The 17,258-nt window shown below is 46.6% G+C and overlaps 1 protein-coding gene across 1 annotated transcript in view; it reads left to right on the top strand.

The window, feature by feature from the left end:
* Positions 1-17,258, top strand: part of LOC109900375 (protein FAM171A1) — a 60,469-nt gene that overhangs the window by 21,762 nt on the left and 21,449 nt on the right. The window contains exons 4-5 of the mRNA XM_031787507.1: positions 6,791-6,949; positions 8,228-8,404. Coding sequence (XP_031643367.1) covers positions 6,791-6,949; positions 8,228-8,404 — 336 coding nt within the window. The remainder of the gene's footprint in view (positions 1-6,790; positions 6,950-8,227; positions 8,405-17,258) is intronic.

Below are 17,258 nucleotides of genomic sequence, written 5' to 3'. Positions count from 1 at the left end.
TTTTTAATATCAAGGAATATTTTACTTTCTCTGGTCATAGGAGTAACAACATGAATCTGTGCATGAGGTGGAAATAATGTGGTGCGGCTTGAGTTTCGCCAACAGCTGGAAGAAGGTGTCCCTTTTTTGGTCTGTTTCAGTGGAGGAACGGGAGAGTGGAGGGATGTTGAGAGGTGGACCCTCAGTCTGCTGTTCTCTCCCTCTGCTGAGACTGACCCTCAGTCTGCTGCTCTCTCCCTCCGCTGAGACTGACCCCCAGTCTGCTGCTCTCTCCCTCTGCTGAGACTGACCCTCAGTCTGCTGTTCTCTCCCTCCGCTGAGACTGACCCTCAGTCTGCTGCTCTCTCCCTCTGCTGAGACTGACCCTCAGTCTGCTGCTCTCTCCCTCTGCTGAGACTGACCCTCAGTCTGCTGCTCTCTCCCTCTGCTGAGACTGACCCTCAGTCTGCTGTTCTCTCCCTCCGCTGAGACTGACCCTCAGTCTGCTGCTCTCTCCCTCTACTGAGACTGACCCTCAGTCTGCTGCTCTCTCCCTCCGCTGAGACTGACCCTCAGTCTGCTGCTCTCTCCCTCCGCTGAGACTGACCCTCAGGCTGCTGTTCTCTCCCTCCACTGAGACTGACCCTCAGGCTGCTGTTCTCTCCCTCCGCTGAGACTGACCCTCAGTCTGCTGCTCTCTCCCTCCACTGAGACTGACCCTTAGTCTGCTGTTCTCTCCCTCCACTGAGACTGACCCTCAGTCTGCTGCTCTCTCCCTCTGCTGAGACTGACCCTCAGTCTGCTGCTCTCTCCCTCCGCTGAGACTGACCCTCAGGCTGCTGTTCTCTCCCTCCACTGAGACTGACCCTCAGCCTGCTGCTCTCTCCCTCCGCTGAGACTGACCCTCAGGCTGCTGCTCTTTCCCTCCGCTGAGACTGACCCTCAGTCTGCTACTCTCTCCCTCGGCTGAGACTGACCCTCAGTCTGCTGCTCTCTCCCTCCGCTGAAACTGACTCTGTCTGCTGCTCTCTCCCTCTGCTGAGACTGACCCTCAGTCTGCTGCTCTCTCCTTCCGCTGAGACTGACCCTCAGTCTGCTGCTCTCTCCCTCCGCTGAGACTGACCCTCAGTCTGCTGCTCTCTCCCTCCGCTGAGACTGACCCTCAGTCTGCTGCTCTCTCCCTCCGCTGAGACTGACCCTCAGTCTGCTGTTCTCTCCCTCTGCTGAGACTGACCCTCAGTCTGCTGCTCTCTCCCTCCGCTGAGACTGACTCTCAGTCTGCTGCTCTCTCCTTCCGCTGAGACTGACTCTCAGTCTGCTGCTCTCTCCCTCCGCCGAGACTGACCCTCAGTCTGCTGCTCTCTCCCTCTGCTGAGACTGACCCTACGTCTGCTGCTCTCTCCCTCCGTTGAGACTGACCCTCAGTCTGCTGCTCTCTCCCTCTGCTGAGACTGACCCTCAGTCTGCTGCTCTCTCCCTCTGCTGAGACTGACCATCAGTCTGCTGCTCTCTCCCTCCGCTGAGACTGACCCTCAGTCTGCTGCTCTCTACCTCCGCTGAGACTGACCCTCAGTCTGCTGCTCTCTCCCTCTGCTGAGACTGACCTTCAGTCTGCTGCTCTCTCCCTCCGCTGAGACTGACCCTCAGTCTGCTGCTCTCTCCCTCTGCTGAGACTGACCCTCAGCCTGCTGCTCTCTCCCTCTGCTGAGACTGACCCTCAGTCTGCTGCTCTCTCCCTCCGCTGAGACTGACTCTCAGTCTGCTGCTCTCTCCCTCTGCTGAGACTGACCCTCAGTCTGCTGCTCTCTCCTTCCGCTGAGACTGACCCTCAGTCTGCTGCTCTCTCCCTCCGCTGAGACTGACTCTCAGTCTGCTGCTCTCTCCCTCCGCTGAGACTGACCCTCAGTCTGCTGTTCTCTCCCTCTGCTGAGGCTGACCCTCAGTCTGCTGCTCTCTCCCTCTGCTGAGGCTGACCCTCAGTCTGCTGCTCTCTCCCTCCGCTGAGACTGACTCTGTCTGCTGCTCTCTCCTTCCGCTGAGACTGACTCTCAGTCTGCTGCTCTCTCCCTCCGCTGAGACTGACCCTCAGTCTGCTGTTCTCTCCCTCTGCTGAGGCTGACCCTCAGTCTGCTGCTCTCTCCCTCCGCTGAGACTGACCCTCAGTCTGCTGCTCTCTCCCTCTGCTGAGACTGACCCTCAGCCTGCTGCTCTCTCCCTCCGCTGAGACTGACCCTCAGTCTGCTGCTCTCTCCCTCTGCTGAGACTGACCCTCAGTCTGCTGCTCTCTCCCTCTGCTGAGACTGACCCTCAGTCTGCTGCTCTCTCCCTCCGCTGAGACTGACTCTCAGTCTGCTGCTCTCTCCCTCTGCTGAGACTGACCCTCAGTCTGCTGCTCTCTCCTTCCGCTGAGACTGACCCTCAGTCTGCTGCTCTCTCCCTCCGCTGAGACTGACTCTCAGTCTGCTGCTCTCTCCCTCCGCTGAGACTGACCCTCAGTCTGCTGTTCTCTCCCTCTGCTGAGGCTGACCTCAGTCTGCTGCTCTCTCCCTCCGCTGAGACTGACTCTGTCTGCTGCTCTCTCCTTCCGCTGAGACTGACTCTCAGTCTGCTGCTCTCTCCCTCCGCTGAGACTGACCCTCAGTCTGCTGTTCTCTCCCTCTGCTGAGGCTGACCCTCAGTCTGCTGCTCTCTCCCTCCGCTGAGACTGACTCTCAGTCTGCTGCTCTCTCCTTCCGCTGAGACTGACTCTCAGTCTGCTGCTCTCTCCCTCCGCCGAGACTGACCCTCAGTCTGCTGCTCTCTCCCTCCGCTGAGACTGACCCTCAGTCTGCTGCTCTCTCCCTCCGCTGAGACTGACCCTCAGTCTGCTGCTCTCTCCCTCCGCTGAGACTGACCCTCAGTCTGCTGTTCTCTCCCTCTGCTGAGACTGACCCTCAGTCTGCTGCTCTCTCCCTCCGCTGAGACTGACCCTCAGTCTGCTGCTCTCTCCCTCTGCTGAGACTGTTGAGATCAAAGCGAGAGCTGCATGTAGCCACGTGTGCACATTTTGTTCATATCCTTTGCTAGTTCCATTCTTTTACTTTTGAGATTTGTGTGTATTGTGAAGTGTTAGATGCTACTGCACTATTGGAGCTAGGAACACAAGCATTTCGCTACACCTGCAACACCTGCAATAACATGTGTATGTGACCAATAAGATTGGATTTGATTCTAGTTAGTGAGCTATTAGCCCAGTTATAGATTGTTTGTAGTCGGCCTAAACATACTTCCACCTAAACATCAGTGCCACAGATAACTTCCACAAAGCTGTGAACGATCTGAGAAACAACAAGGGCTTTCTATGCCATCAAAAGGAACATACAATTCGACATACCAATTAGGATCTGGCTAAAAATACTTTAATCAGTTATAGAATCCATTGATTCAAAACATTCACAAAATGGGGCAAACACCAAATTGAGAGATTGCATGCAGAATTCTGTAAAAATATCCTCCGTGTACAACGTAAAACACCAAATAATGCATGCAGAGCAGAATTATTCCGATTATCCCTCTGCTGAGACTGACCCTCAGCCTGCTGCTCTCTCCCTCCGCTGAGACTGACCCTCAGTCTGCTGCTCTCTCCCTCTGCTGAGACTGACCCTCAGTCTGCTGCTCTCTCCCTCCGCTGAGACTGACTCTCAGTCTGCTGCTCTCTCCCTCTGCTGAGACTGACCCTCAGTCTGCTGCTCTCTCCTTCCGCTGAGACTGACCCTCAGTCTGCTGCTCTCTCCCTCCGCTGAGACTGACTCTCAGTCTGCTGCTCTCTCCCTCCGCTGAGACTGACCCTCAGTCTGCTGTTCTCTCCCTCTGCTGAGGCTGACCCTCAGTCTGCTGCTCTCTCCCTCCGCTGAGACTGACTCTGTCTGCTGCTCTCTCCTTCCGCTGAGACTGACTCTCAGTCTGCTGCTCTCTCCCTCCGCTGAGACTGACCCTCAGTCTGCTGTTCTCTCCCTCTGCTGAGGCTGACCCTCAGTCTGCTGCTCTCTCCCTCCGCTGAGACTGACTCTCAGTCTGCTGCTCTCTCCTTCCGCTGAGACTGACTCTCAGTCTGCTGCTCTCTCCCTCCGCCGAGACTGACCCTCAGTCTGCTGCTCTCTCCCTCCGCTGAGACTGACCCTCAGTCTGCTGCTCTCTCCCTCCGCTGAGACTGACCCTCAGTCTGCTGTTCTCTCCCTCTGCTGAGACTGACCCTCAGTCTGCTGCTCTCTCCCTCCGCTGAGACTGACCCTCAGTCTGCTGCTCTCTCCCTCTGCTGAGACTGACCCTCAGTCTGCTGCTCTCTCCCTCTGCTGAGACTGACCATCAGTCTGCTGCTCCCTCCCTCCGCTGAGACTGACCCTCAGTCTGCTGCTCTCTACCTCCGCTGAGACTGACCCTCAGTCTGCTGCTCTCTCCCTCTGCTGAGACTGACCCTCAGTCTGCTGCTCTCTCCCTCTGCTGAGACTGACCCTCAGTCTGCTGCTCTCTCCCTCCGCTGAGACTGACCATCAGATCAGCCCAGTAAAATTAAAATAAAAAGCAAATTATTTAAATGTATGCTCACTCAGCTGTGCCTCACAAGTAATACAACAACAGATCTATTACCGGTGTGATCATATAGCCCCAAATGTTTTAGTATAAAAACATTTTTTAAATGTCCCAAACTACAATGCATTGGCAGGGCAATTCAAGCAAAGCCAGTATGCGGTGATAATGTATTGGACCTGTAGCTTACTGAACAAACCTCATTGCTACAGTACTGTTTTTAATTGGTTGTTTCAAGCGGTAGATCTTGGCTTGCATTTGGACTCAAAGGGATCTTGACTCAGAAAAGGTTGGTGGCCACTGTTCTAGAGTTTTCCTTGTTAACACTATCACAGTTTCCCTTTACTATGGCAATTTTGATCGAATCAAGGAAATATTTGCCACTTTCAGTGCAACATACTGAAACCAAATTTGGTTGTAGGCAGCATGAGCGGTTGTGAGTAGATGTGCTTGTGTTGAGATCAAAGCGAGAGCTGCATGTAGCCACGTGTGCACATTTTGTTCATATCCTTTGCTAGTTCCATTCTTTTACTTTTGAGATTTGTGTGTATTGTGAAGTGTTAGATGCTACTGCACTATTGGAGCTAGGAACACAAGCATTTTGCTACACCTGCAACACCTGCAATAACATGTGTATGTGACCAATAAGATTGGATTTGATTCTAGTTAGTGAGCTATTAGCCCAGTTATAGATTGTTTGTAGTCGGCCTAAACATACTTCCACCTAAACATCAGTGCCACAGATAACTTCCACAAAGCTGTGAACGATCTGAGAAACAACAAGGGCTTTCTATGCCATCAAAAGGAACATACAATTCGACATACCAATTAGGATCTGGCTAAAAATACTTTAATCAGTTATAGAATCCATTGAATCAAAACATTCACAAAATGGGGCAAACACCAAATTGAGAGATTGCATGCAGAATTCTGTAAAAATATCCTCCGTGTACAACGTAAAACACCAAATAATGCATGCAGAGCAGAATTATTCCGATATCCGCTAATTATTAAGATCCAGAAAAGAGCCATTAAATTCTACAACCACCTAAAAGGAAGCGATTCGCAAACCCTCCATAACAAAGCCATCACCTACAGAGCGATGAACCTGGAGAATAGTCCCCTAAGCAAGCTGGTCCTGGGGCTCTGTTCACAAACCCAAACAGAGCCCCAGGACAGCAGCACAATTAGACACCACCAAATCATGAGAAAACAAAAAGATAATTACTTGACATATTGGAAAGATTTAACAAAAAAACAGAGCAAACTAGAATGCTATTTGGTTCTAAACAGAAAACACACAGTGGCAGAATACCTGACTACTGTGACTGATCCAAACTTAAGTACAGCTTTGACTATGTACAGACTCAGTGAGCATAGCCTTGCTATTGAGAAAGGCTGCTGTAGGCAGACCTGGCTCTGAAGAGAAGACCTGCTATATGCACACTGCCCACAAAATGAGGTGGCAACTGAGCTGCACTTCCTAACCTCCTGCCAAATGCATGACCATATTAGAGAGACATATTTCCCTCGGATTACACAGACCTACAAGGAATTTGAAAACAAACCCAATTTTGATAAACTTCCGTATCTATTGGGTGAAATACCACAGTGTGCCATCACAGCAGCAAGATGTGTGACCTGTTGCCACAAGAAAAGGGCAACCAGTGAAGAACAAACACCATTGTAAATTCAACCCATATTTATTTATTTTCCCTTTTGTACTTTAACTATTTGCACATAATGAACTTTTGTGAGTGTAATGTTTACTGTTCATTTTTGTATTGTTTTATTTGACTTTTGTTTATCTATTCCACTTGTTTTAGCAATGTGAACATGTTTCCCATATGCCAATACACCCCTTAGAGAGAGGCAGGGAGAGACAGAGAAGGCGGGAGGCAGTGAGAGAGGAAGAGGGAAGCAGTGAGAGAGAAAGAGGGAGAGAGAGAGGAAGAGGGAGGCAGTGAGAGAGAAAGAGGGAGAGAGAGAGGAAGGGTGGCAGAGGGAGATGGAAGGAACTGATTGAGTAAAAGAGAAAAACCATTAGAAAGCTGAGATGTAATATGGAGAAGTAAAAACAGTGATGAGAGAGAGAGGAGAGAAGGCCAGCATCCATATGGCGTTCATCACACATCTTCCAGACATTCATCTGACGAGCTACAAGGGTTACAGGGGAGATGGACACTAAGGAACACTGGTTCTAAGTGTGTGAGTGGTTCCTGACCCCCCCCTCTTTCCTCCCCAGGATCGAGGGGTCAGTCCTGGGTTCAGTTCCAGCGTCGAGCCCTGAGTCTCCCAACCAACTCGTCCTACAGCAATCTCACTGCCCTGCTGACTGTGGCCAATAACCCCAGCCACATCCAGCACTTCCCCTACCTACAGGGCCTGGGGGGCAACGGAACAGGTACCTCCACTGGGACTGGGACCAGACTTAGGTGGAATACACTCTTGGTACCATTCCATTGGTGCCGTTGTATCTGACAAACTAAATACATTATTTGAAAGTATTTGACATATGGATGAGGGGTGGATGGGGTGAAGGGAGGAGTGGGATGAAGAGTGGGAGGGATGGAAGAGATGAAGGGTGGGTGGGGGATGAGGGGTGGGTAAGATAGAAGACATGAGGGGCTTGTGGGGAGTGTGTGGTGAAGGGATGGATGAGGGGTAAGTGGGTGGAGATGTGGAGATGTGGGGTGAAGGGACAGATGGGTGGGTGGGCAGGTGGGGTCAAGGGAGGGAGACGGGTGGGTGGGGGGGGGGTGAGGTGAGGGGGGTGTGGTGAAAGTAGGGGTGAAGGTAGGTGGGAGGGGTGGGGTGAAGGCAGGGGTAAGGTAGGGATGTGGTGGAGGGTGGGGGGGGTGAAGGCAGGGAGGGTTGAGGAGATTAGGGGTGAAGGTAGGGGTGGATGTGAATAAGGTACGGTTGAGGGGTGAGGTACAGCTCTATGTAAGAGGTGCCATCAAAGATACACTACCCAGAAGAGCCCCCTTTAACACAATATAACCCCTGTGCTCTCAAACAACCTGTGTGTGTGTCCATTTTACATTTGTATCATTTAGCAGACACTCTCCTCTCGCTTTCTCTCTCTCCCTGCTTCTTCTCCTCTTCTTCTAATCTCCTCTCACTGCTCCTCTCCTCCCTCTCTCTCACTACTCCTCTCTCTCTCTCTCTCTCTCTCACTATACCTCTCTCTCTCTCCCTCCCTCTCACTACACCTCTCATCTCTCTCTCTCTCCCTCTCACTACACCTCTCCTCTCTCTCTCTCCCTCTCACTACACCTCTCCTCTCTCTCCCTCCCTCTCACTACACCTCTCCTCTCTCTCCCTCCCTCTCACTACACCTCTCCCTCTCACTACACCTCTCCTCTCTCTCCCTCCCTCTCACTACACCTCTCCTCTCTCTCCCTCCCTCTCACTACACCTCTCTCTCTCTCCCTCTCACTACACCTCTCCTCTCTCCCTCTCACTACACTTCTCCTCTCTCTCTTTCCCTCTCACTACACCTCTCCTTTCTCCCTCTCACTACACCTCTCCTCTCTCCCTCTCACTACACTTCTCCTCTCCCTCTCACTACACTTCTCCTCTCCCTACACCTCTCCTCTCTCCCTCTCACTACACCTCTCCTCCGTCTCTTCGACCCTCACTACTCCTCTCTTTTGGCTCTCCTCTTCTCCTCTAACAGGAAGTGAGCGTAGGTTTGAGCTGACTCCAGTGGCGGCCATCTCTGTCCACCTATTGGCCAGCGAGGGGGTGGAGCTCCAGGTGAATGGCCCAATCAGCATCTCCATCTCTCTACCGGCCAATAGCGGCCTGAAGGAGAACCAACACATCCCAGCCTGGAGATTCGATCCCAGTCTAGGTGAGTACATACACACACACACACACACACACACACAGCTTTTCAGTTTTTCTGAGCGGGGAGCAGATTTCCTGTGTTTGGGTCCAGAATTCCTCCCCTCGGAACCTCTAATCAGTAGGGTAAGGTACGTGTTGTGTGTGTCTACCCTTCTGCATCCTTCATCAGTGGGATCTATGTTTCCTGAAAGCTGATGGGATGTGTGTATCTCAGTCAAGCTGGGAAATGCATCACTACATACTTTTTTTTAAAGGAACTGGGGGGAAAAACCGTACCAGAGTGCAACACACACACACACACACTGTACAGTGAGACGGGAGATTACAGTGTGGCAGAGTTATGAATGGAATAATTGAGAACTTTATAAAAGATTATCTACCATATTATTGGACGTAATGCACCGTATTAAAACACAATACTTCTTGTTCCTGATTACATCCACATCACAAGATTGGTTAGGAAATGTAGCCTAACCTGTTTGGAAATCCCTCCCCAGATCAGTAGAGGTGTAGTCAGCCGTAGATCATTGACTCAGACAGCAGTGGAGTGATTTAGGAGGGTAGCCAGAGTAGTGCTTGAACCAGCTGAGGTACACTACCAAGGACGTCCTGTGATATGAAGGTCCAGTCGTGACTTACTGTTGCTGAAGGAGACCATTCACTAGCCCAACGAGCTGATTAGGACGGGGGCTACAGGAGCACACACACACACAGACAGATACAGTGGGGCAAAAAAGTATTTAGTCAGCCACCAATTGTGCAAGTTCTCCCACTTAAAAAGATGAGAGAGACCTGTAATTTATCATAGGTACACTTCAACTATGACAGACAAAATGAAGAGAAAAAAAATCCAGAAAATCACATTGTAGGATTTTTAATGAATTTATTTGCAAATTATGGTGGAAAATATGTATTTGGTCACCTACAAACAAGCAAGATTTCTGTCTCTCACAGACCTGTAACTTCTTCTTTAAGAGGCTCCTCTGTGCTCCACTCGTTACCTGTATTAATGGCACCAGTTTGAACTTGTTATCAGTATAAAAGACACCTGTCCACAACCTCAAACAGTCACACTCCAAACTCCACTATGGCCAAGACCAAAGAGCTGTCAAAGGATAACAGAAATCAAATTGTAGACCTGCACCAGGCTGGGAAGACTGAATCTGCAATAGGTAAGCAGCTTGGCTTGAAGAAATCAACTGTGGGAGCAAATATTAGGAAATGGAAGACATACAAGACCACTGATAATCTCCCTCGATCTGGGGCTCCACGCAAGATCTCACCCCGTGGGGTCAAAATGATCACTAGAACGGTAAGCAAAAATCGAACCACACGGGGGAACCTAGTGAATGACCTGCAGAGAGCTGGGACCAAAGTAACAAAGCCTACCATCAGTAACACACTACGCCGCCAGGGACTCAAATCCTGCTGTTCCAGACGTGTCCCACTGCTTAAGCCAGTACATGTCCAGGCCCGTCTGAAGTTTGCTAGAGAGCATTTGGATGATCCAGAAGAAGATTGGGAGAATGTCATATGGTCAGATGAAACCAAAATATGACTTTTTGGTAAAAACTCAACTCGTCGTGTTTGGAGGACAAAGAATGCTGAGTTGCATCCAAAGAACACCATACCTACTGTGAAGCATGGGGGTGGAAACATCATTCTTTGGGGCTGTTTTCTGCAAAGGGACCAGGACTACTGATCCGTGTAAAGGAAAGAATGAATGGGGCCATGTACAGTGCCTTGCGAAAGTATTCGGCCCCCTTCAACTTTGCGACCTTTTGCCACATTTCAGGCTTCAAACATAAAGATATAAAACTGTATTTTTTTGTGAAGAATCAACAACAAGTGGGACACAATCATGAAGTGGAACGACATTTATTGGATATTTCAAACTTTTTTAACAAATCAAAAACTGAAAAATTGCTCGTGCAAAATTATTCAGCCCCCTTTAAGTTAATACTTTGTAGCGCCACCTTTTGCTGCGATTACAGCTGTAAGTCTCTATCAGTTTTGCACATCGAGAGACTGAAATTTTTTCCCATTCCTCCTTGCAAAACAGCTCGAGCTCAGTGAGGTTGGATGGAGAGCATTTGTGAACAGCAGTTTTCAGTTCTTTCCACAGATTCTCGATTGGATTCAGGTCTGAACTTTGACTTGGCCATTCTAACACCTGGATATGTTTATTTTTGAACCATTCCATTGTAGATTTTGCTTTATGTTTTGGATCATTGTCTTGTTGGAAGACAAATCTCCGTCCCAGTCTCAGGTCTTTTGCAGACTCCATCAGGTTTTCTTCCAGAATGGTCCTGTATTTGGCTCCATCCATCTTCCCATCAATTTTAACCATCTTCCCTGTCCCTGCTGAAGAAAAGCAGGCCCAAACCATGATGCTGCCACCACCATGTTTGACAGTGGGGATGGTGTGGTCAGGGTGATGAGCTGTGTTTCATCTGACCAGAGCACCTTCTTCCACATGTTTGGTGTGTCTCCCAGGTGGCTTTTGGCAAACTTTAAACAACACTTTTTATGGATATCTTTAAGAAATGGCTTTCTTCTTGCCACTCTTCCATAAAGGCCAGATTTGTGCAATATACGACTGATTGTTGTCCTATGGACAGAGTCTCCCACCTCAGCTGTAGATCTCTGCAGTTCATCCAGAGTGATCATGGGCCTCTTGGCTGCATCTCTGATCAGTCTTCTCCTTGTATGAGCTGAAAGTTTAGAGGGACGGCCAGGTCTTGGTAGATTTGCAGTGGTCTGATACTCCTTCCATTTCAATATTATCGCTTGCACGGTGCTCCTTGGGATGTTTAAAGCTTGGGAAATATTTTTGTATCCAAATCCGGCTTTAAACTTCTTCATAACAGTATCTCGGACCTGCCTGGTGTGTTCCTTGTTCTTCATGATGCTCTCTGCGCTTTTAACGGACCTCTGAGACTATCACAGTGCAGGTGCATTTATACGGAGACTTGATTACACACAGGTGGATTGTATTTATCATCATTAGTCATTTAGGTCAACATTGGATCATTCAGAGATCCTCACTGAACTTCTGGAGAGAGTTTGCTGCACTGAAAGTAAAGGGGCTGAATAATCTTGCACTGACAATTTTTCAGTTTTTGATTTGTTAAAAAAGTTTGAAATATCCAATAAATGTCGTTCCACTTCATGATTGTGTCCCACTTGTTGTTGATTCTTCACAAAAAAATACAGTTTTATATCTTGTTTGAAGCCTGAAATGTGGCAAAAGGTCGCAAAGTTCAAGGGGGCCGAATACTTTCGCAAGGCACTGTATCGTGAGATTTTGAGTGAAAACCTCCTTCCATCAGCAAGGGCATTGAAGACGAAATGTGGCTGGGTCTTTCAGCATGACAATGATCCCAAACACACCGCCCGGGCAACGAAGGAGGTCCTGGAGGTCCTGGAGTGGCCTAGCCAGTCTCCAGATCTCAACCCCATAGAAAATCTTTGGAGGGAGTTGAAAGTCCGTGTTGCCCAGCAACAGCCCCAAAACATCACTTCTCTAGAGGAGATCTGCATGGAGGAATGGGCCAAAATACCAGCAACAGTGTGTGAAAACCTTGTGAAGACTTACAGAAAACGTTTGACCTCTGTTATTGCCAACAAAGGGTATATAACAAAGTATTGAGATAAACTTTTGTTATTGACCAAATACTTATTTTCCACCATAATTTGCAAATAAATTAATAAAAAAATCATACAATGTGATTTTCTGGATTTTTTTTCTCATTTTGTCTGTCATAGTTGAAGTGTACCTATGATGAAAATTACAGGCCTCTCATCTTTTTAAGTGGGAGAACTTGCACAATTGGTGGCTGACTAAATACTTTTTTGCCCCACTGTATATATACATACACACACACACACACACACACACACAGACAGATATACATACACACACACACACACACACACACTCACTCACTCACTCACTCACTCACTCACTCACTCACTCACTCACTCACTCACTCACACACACACACACACACACACACACAGATATACACACACACACACACACACAGATATGCACACACACACAGACACAGACACACACAGACAGATATACACATTGGGTGTAAACAATCACACACAGTACTGTACCGAACCCAGCACAGCCATGTTCTCCTGAGGAGTCAACTCTCTCACTGGGTGACCCTTTACATGATTGACATTGAAAGCCACTGTTCCCAGGATGCCTTATAACCAGAGGGTATGTAGCCTTGTGTCAACACACACACACTGTATGGTAAATATTTCCCAGAAACACCCACCTCTGGTCCTCTGTGTTTTAGTCCACCGTTTCCCTAGCAACCCCCAAATAACAAACCTAACAGACCCGGGGCTTTAATTGAGTTTCTCCAGTGACCAGTTAGAGAGTGTGTGTGTGTGTAAGTGTGCGAGAGAGAGAGAGATTGAGATTTCTCCAGAAATATTTCTGCCTGATCATTCTTCCTCCACACAAAGAAGCCAATGTTCGGAGGGAGTGTGTTGTTGTCTAGGCTTGCACATGGAGAGGGGATAACACACACCAACTCTCACACACGCACACACACCAATTCTCACACACACACACCAACTCTCACAGACGCATACACACACCAACTCACACACACACACACACACACACACACACACACACACACACACACACAGACATACAGATGCTTGAGCACACGCACACTAACTCTCACACAGACACACAGAATCTTGAGCACACAGACACACAGATGCTTGAGCACACACACCAATTCTCACACAGACACACAGACACTTGAGCAAAAGACACACACAGACTTGGTGAAACCTGTTCTGCTAGTTTAACTGACAGCATGTATTTTGCTCTGTGATGTTGTGGAGTACTGAGCTGAATGATGTCACATACTGTTAGAAAGGAGCTGGTTTACCTCTGTGTGTTTATGATGTAAATACCATCCAGTTAATGATGTAACTACCATCCAGACTCAATACATTACAGAGAGGAGTTAATGGTGTCAAAACATTACAGAGAGGAGTTAATGGTGTCAATGCATTACAGAGAGGACTTAATGGTGTCAATACATTACAGAGAGGAGTTAATGATGTCAATACATTAGAGAGAGGAGTTAATGATGTCAATACATTACAGAGAGGAGTTAATGATGTCAATACATTACAGAGAGGAGTTAATGATGACAATACCTTACAGAGAGGAGTTAATGATGTCAATACATTACAGAGAGGAGTTAATGATGTCAATACATTAGAGAGAGGAGTTAATGATGTCAATACATTACAGAGAGGAGTTAATGATGCCAATACCTTACAGAGAGGAGTTAATGATGACAATACATTACAGAGAGGAGTTAATTATGTCAATACATTATAGAGAGGAGTTAATGATGTCAATACCTTACAGAGAGGAGTTAATGATGACAATACATTACAGAGAGGAGTTAATTATGTCAATACATTATAGAGAGGAGTTAATGATGTCAATACCTTACAGAGAGGAGTTAATGATGACAATACATTACAGAGAGGAGTTAATTATGTCAATACATTACAGAGAGGAGTTAATGATGTCAATACATTACAGAGAGGAGTTAATTATGTCAATACATTATAGAGAGGAGTTAATGATGTCAATACATTACAGAGAGGAGTTAATGATGACAATACATTACAGAGAGGAGTTAATGATGTCAATACATTACAGAGAGGAGTTAATGATGACAATACATTACAGAGAGGAGTTAATGATGTCAATACATTACAGAGAGGAGTTAATGATGTCAATACATTACAGAGAGGAGTTAATGATGTCAATACCTTACAGAGAGGAGTTAATGATGACAATACATTACAGAGAGGAGTTAATTATGTCAATACATTACAGAGAGGAGTTAATGATGTCAATACATTACAGAGAGGAGTTAATTATGTCAATACATTATAGAGAGGAGTTAATGATGTCAATACATTACAGAGAGGAGTTAATTATGTCAATACATTATAGAGAGGAGTTAATGATGTCAATACATTACAGAGAGGAGTAAATGATGACAATACATTACAGAGAGGAGTTAATGATGTCAATACATTACAGAGAGGAGTAAATGATGACAATACATTACAGAGAGGAGTTAATGATGCCAATACCTTACAGAGAGAAGTTAATGATGTCAATACATTACAGAGAGGAGTTAATGATGCCAATACCTTACAGAGAGGAGTTAATGATGTCAATACATTACAGAGAGGAGTTAATGATGTCAATACCTTACAGAGAGGAGTTAATGATGACAATACATTACAGAGAGGAGTTAATTATGTCAATACATTACAGAGAGGAGTTAATGATGTCAATACCTTACAGAGAGGAGTTAATGATGACAATACATTACAGAGAAGAGTTAATTATGTCAATACATTACAGAGAGGAGTTAATTATGTCAATACATTATAGAGAGGAGTTAATGATGTCAATACATTACAGAGAGGAGTTAATTATGTCAATACATTATAGAGAGGAGTTAATGATGTCAATACATTACAGAGAGGAGTAAATGATGACAATACATTACAGAGAGGAGTTAATGATGTCAATACATTACAGAGAGGAGTAAATGATGACAATACATTACAGAGAGGAGTTAATGATGCCAATACCTTACAGAGAAGAGTTAATGATGTCAATACATTACAGAGAGGAGTTAATGATGCCAATACCTTACAGAGAGGAGTTAATGATGTCAATACATTTGAGAGGAGTTAATGATGACAATACATTACAGAGAGGAGTTAATGATGCCAATACCTTACAGAGAGGAGTTAATGATGTCAATACATTTGAGAGGAGTTAATTATGTCAATACATTATAGAGAGGAGTTAATGATGTCAATACATTACAGAGAGGAGTTAATGATGTCAATACATTTGAGAGGAGTTAATTATGTAATTACCATCCAGACTCAATACATTACAGAGAGGAGTTAATGATGTCAATACATTACAGAGAGGAGTTAATGATGTCAATACATTACAGAGAGGAGTTAATGATGCCAATACATTACAGAGAGGAGTTAATGATGCCAATACATTACAGAGAGGAGTTAATGATGTCAATACATTACAGAGAGGTGGTGAGGGTAGGCAACAACATCTCCTCCCCGCTGATCCTCAACACTGGGGCCCCACAAGGGTGCGTTCTGAGCCCTCTCCTGTACTCCCTGTTCACCCACGACTGCGTGGCCACGCACGCCTCCAACTCAATCATCAAGTTTGCGGACGACACAACAGTGGTAGGCTTGATTACCAACAACGACGAGACGGCCTACAGGGAGGAGGTGAGGGCCCTCGGAGTGTGGTGTCAGGAAAATAACCTCACACTCAACGTCAACAAAACTAAGGAGATGATTGTGGACTTCAGGAAACAGCAGAGGGAACACCCCCCCCATCCACATCGATGGAACAGTAGTGGAGAGGGTAGCAAGTTTTAAGTTCCTCGGCATACACATCACAGACAAATTGAATTGGTCCACTCACACAGACAGCATCGTGAAGAAGGCGCAGCAGCGCCTCTTCAACCTCAGGAGGCTGAAGAAATTCGGCTTGTCACCAAAAGCACTCACAAACTTCTACAGATGCACAATCGAGAGCATCCTGGCGGGCTGTATCACCGCCTGCTATGGCAACTGCACCGCCCTCAACCGTAAGGCTCTCCAGAGGGTAGTGAGGTCTGCACAACGCATCACCGGGGGCAAACTACCTGCCCTCCAGGACACCTACACCACCCGATGCTACAGGAAGGCCATAAAGATCATCAAGGACATCAACCACCCGAGCCACTGCCTGTTCACCCCGCTGTCATCCAGAAGGCGAGGTCAGTACAGGTGCATCAAAGCTGGGACCGAGAGACTGAAAAACAGCTTCTATCTCAAGGCCATCAGACTGTTAAACAGCCACCACTAACATTGAGTGGCTACTGCCAACACACTGTCAATGCCACTGACTCTACTCCAGCCACTTTAATCATGGGAATTGATGGGAAATGATGTAAATATATCACTAGCCACTTTAAACAATGCTACCTTATATAATGTTACTTACCCTACATTATTCATCTCATATGCATACGTAGATACTGTACTCTATATCATCGACTGCATCCTTATGTAATACATGTATCACTAGCCACTTTAACTATGCCACTTGGTTTACATACTCATCTCATATGTATATACTGTACTCGATATCATCTACTGTATCTTGCCTATGCTGCTCTGTACCATCACTCATTCATATATCCTTATGTACATATTCTTTATCCCCTTACACTGTGTATAAGACAGTAGTTTTTTTTGGAATTGTTAGTTAGATTACTTGTTCGTTATTACTGCATTGTCGGAACTAGAAGCACAAGCATTTCGCTACACTCGCATTAACATCTGCTAACCATGTGTATGTGACAAATAAATTTGATTTGATTTGATTTGATTTAATGATGTCAATACCATCCAGTTCACATCTGAACACAATTCATGATGACGTTCCTACAAACTCTCACAAAGGACTAGTACTAATGTAAAGGTGACCAGTATTGACTCTGTGTGCATGCTTGCGTGTGTTTGTGTGTGTGTGTATATATATGTGTGTGTGTGATGCCTTACAGCCCAGGATACAATACACTGATGTAAAAGGTTATCCAGTGAGAGTTGACTCCTCAAGAGGACAGGGCTGTGCTGGGTTGGGCTGTTTCTGTGCTTAGCTGTGCTTGGTCCATGGGGATCGATGACAACTGTGTGTGTGAGGGAGGCGAAGCGTTTCATAAAGATGCTGAGTCACAGGCATT

This window comes from Oncorhynchus kisutch, linkage group LG13 (assembly GCF_002021735.2).
Source record: "Oncorhynchus kisutch isolate 150728-3 linkage group LG13, Okis_V2, whole genome shotgun sequence".
NCBI lineage: Eukaryota > Metazoa > Chordata > Actinopteri > Salmoniformes > Salmonidae > Oncorhynchus > Oncorhynchus kisutch.
Note: the sequence above shows the minus strand (reverse complement) of the source record. Positions and strands in the feature narration are given on the sequence as shown.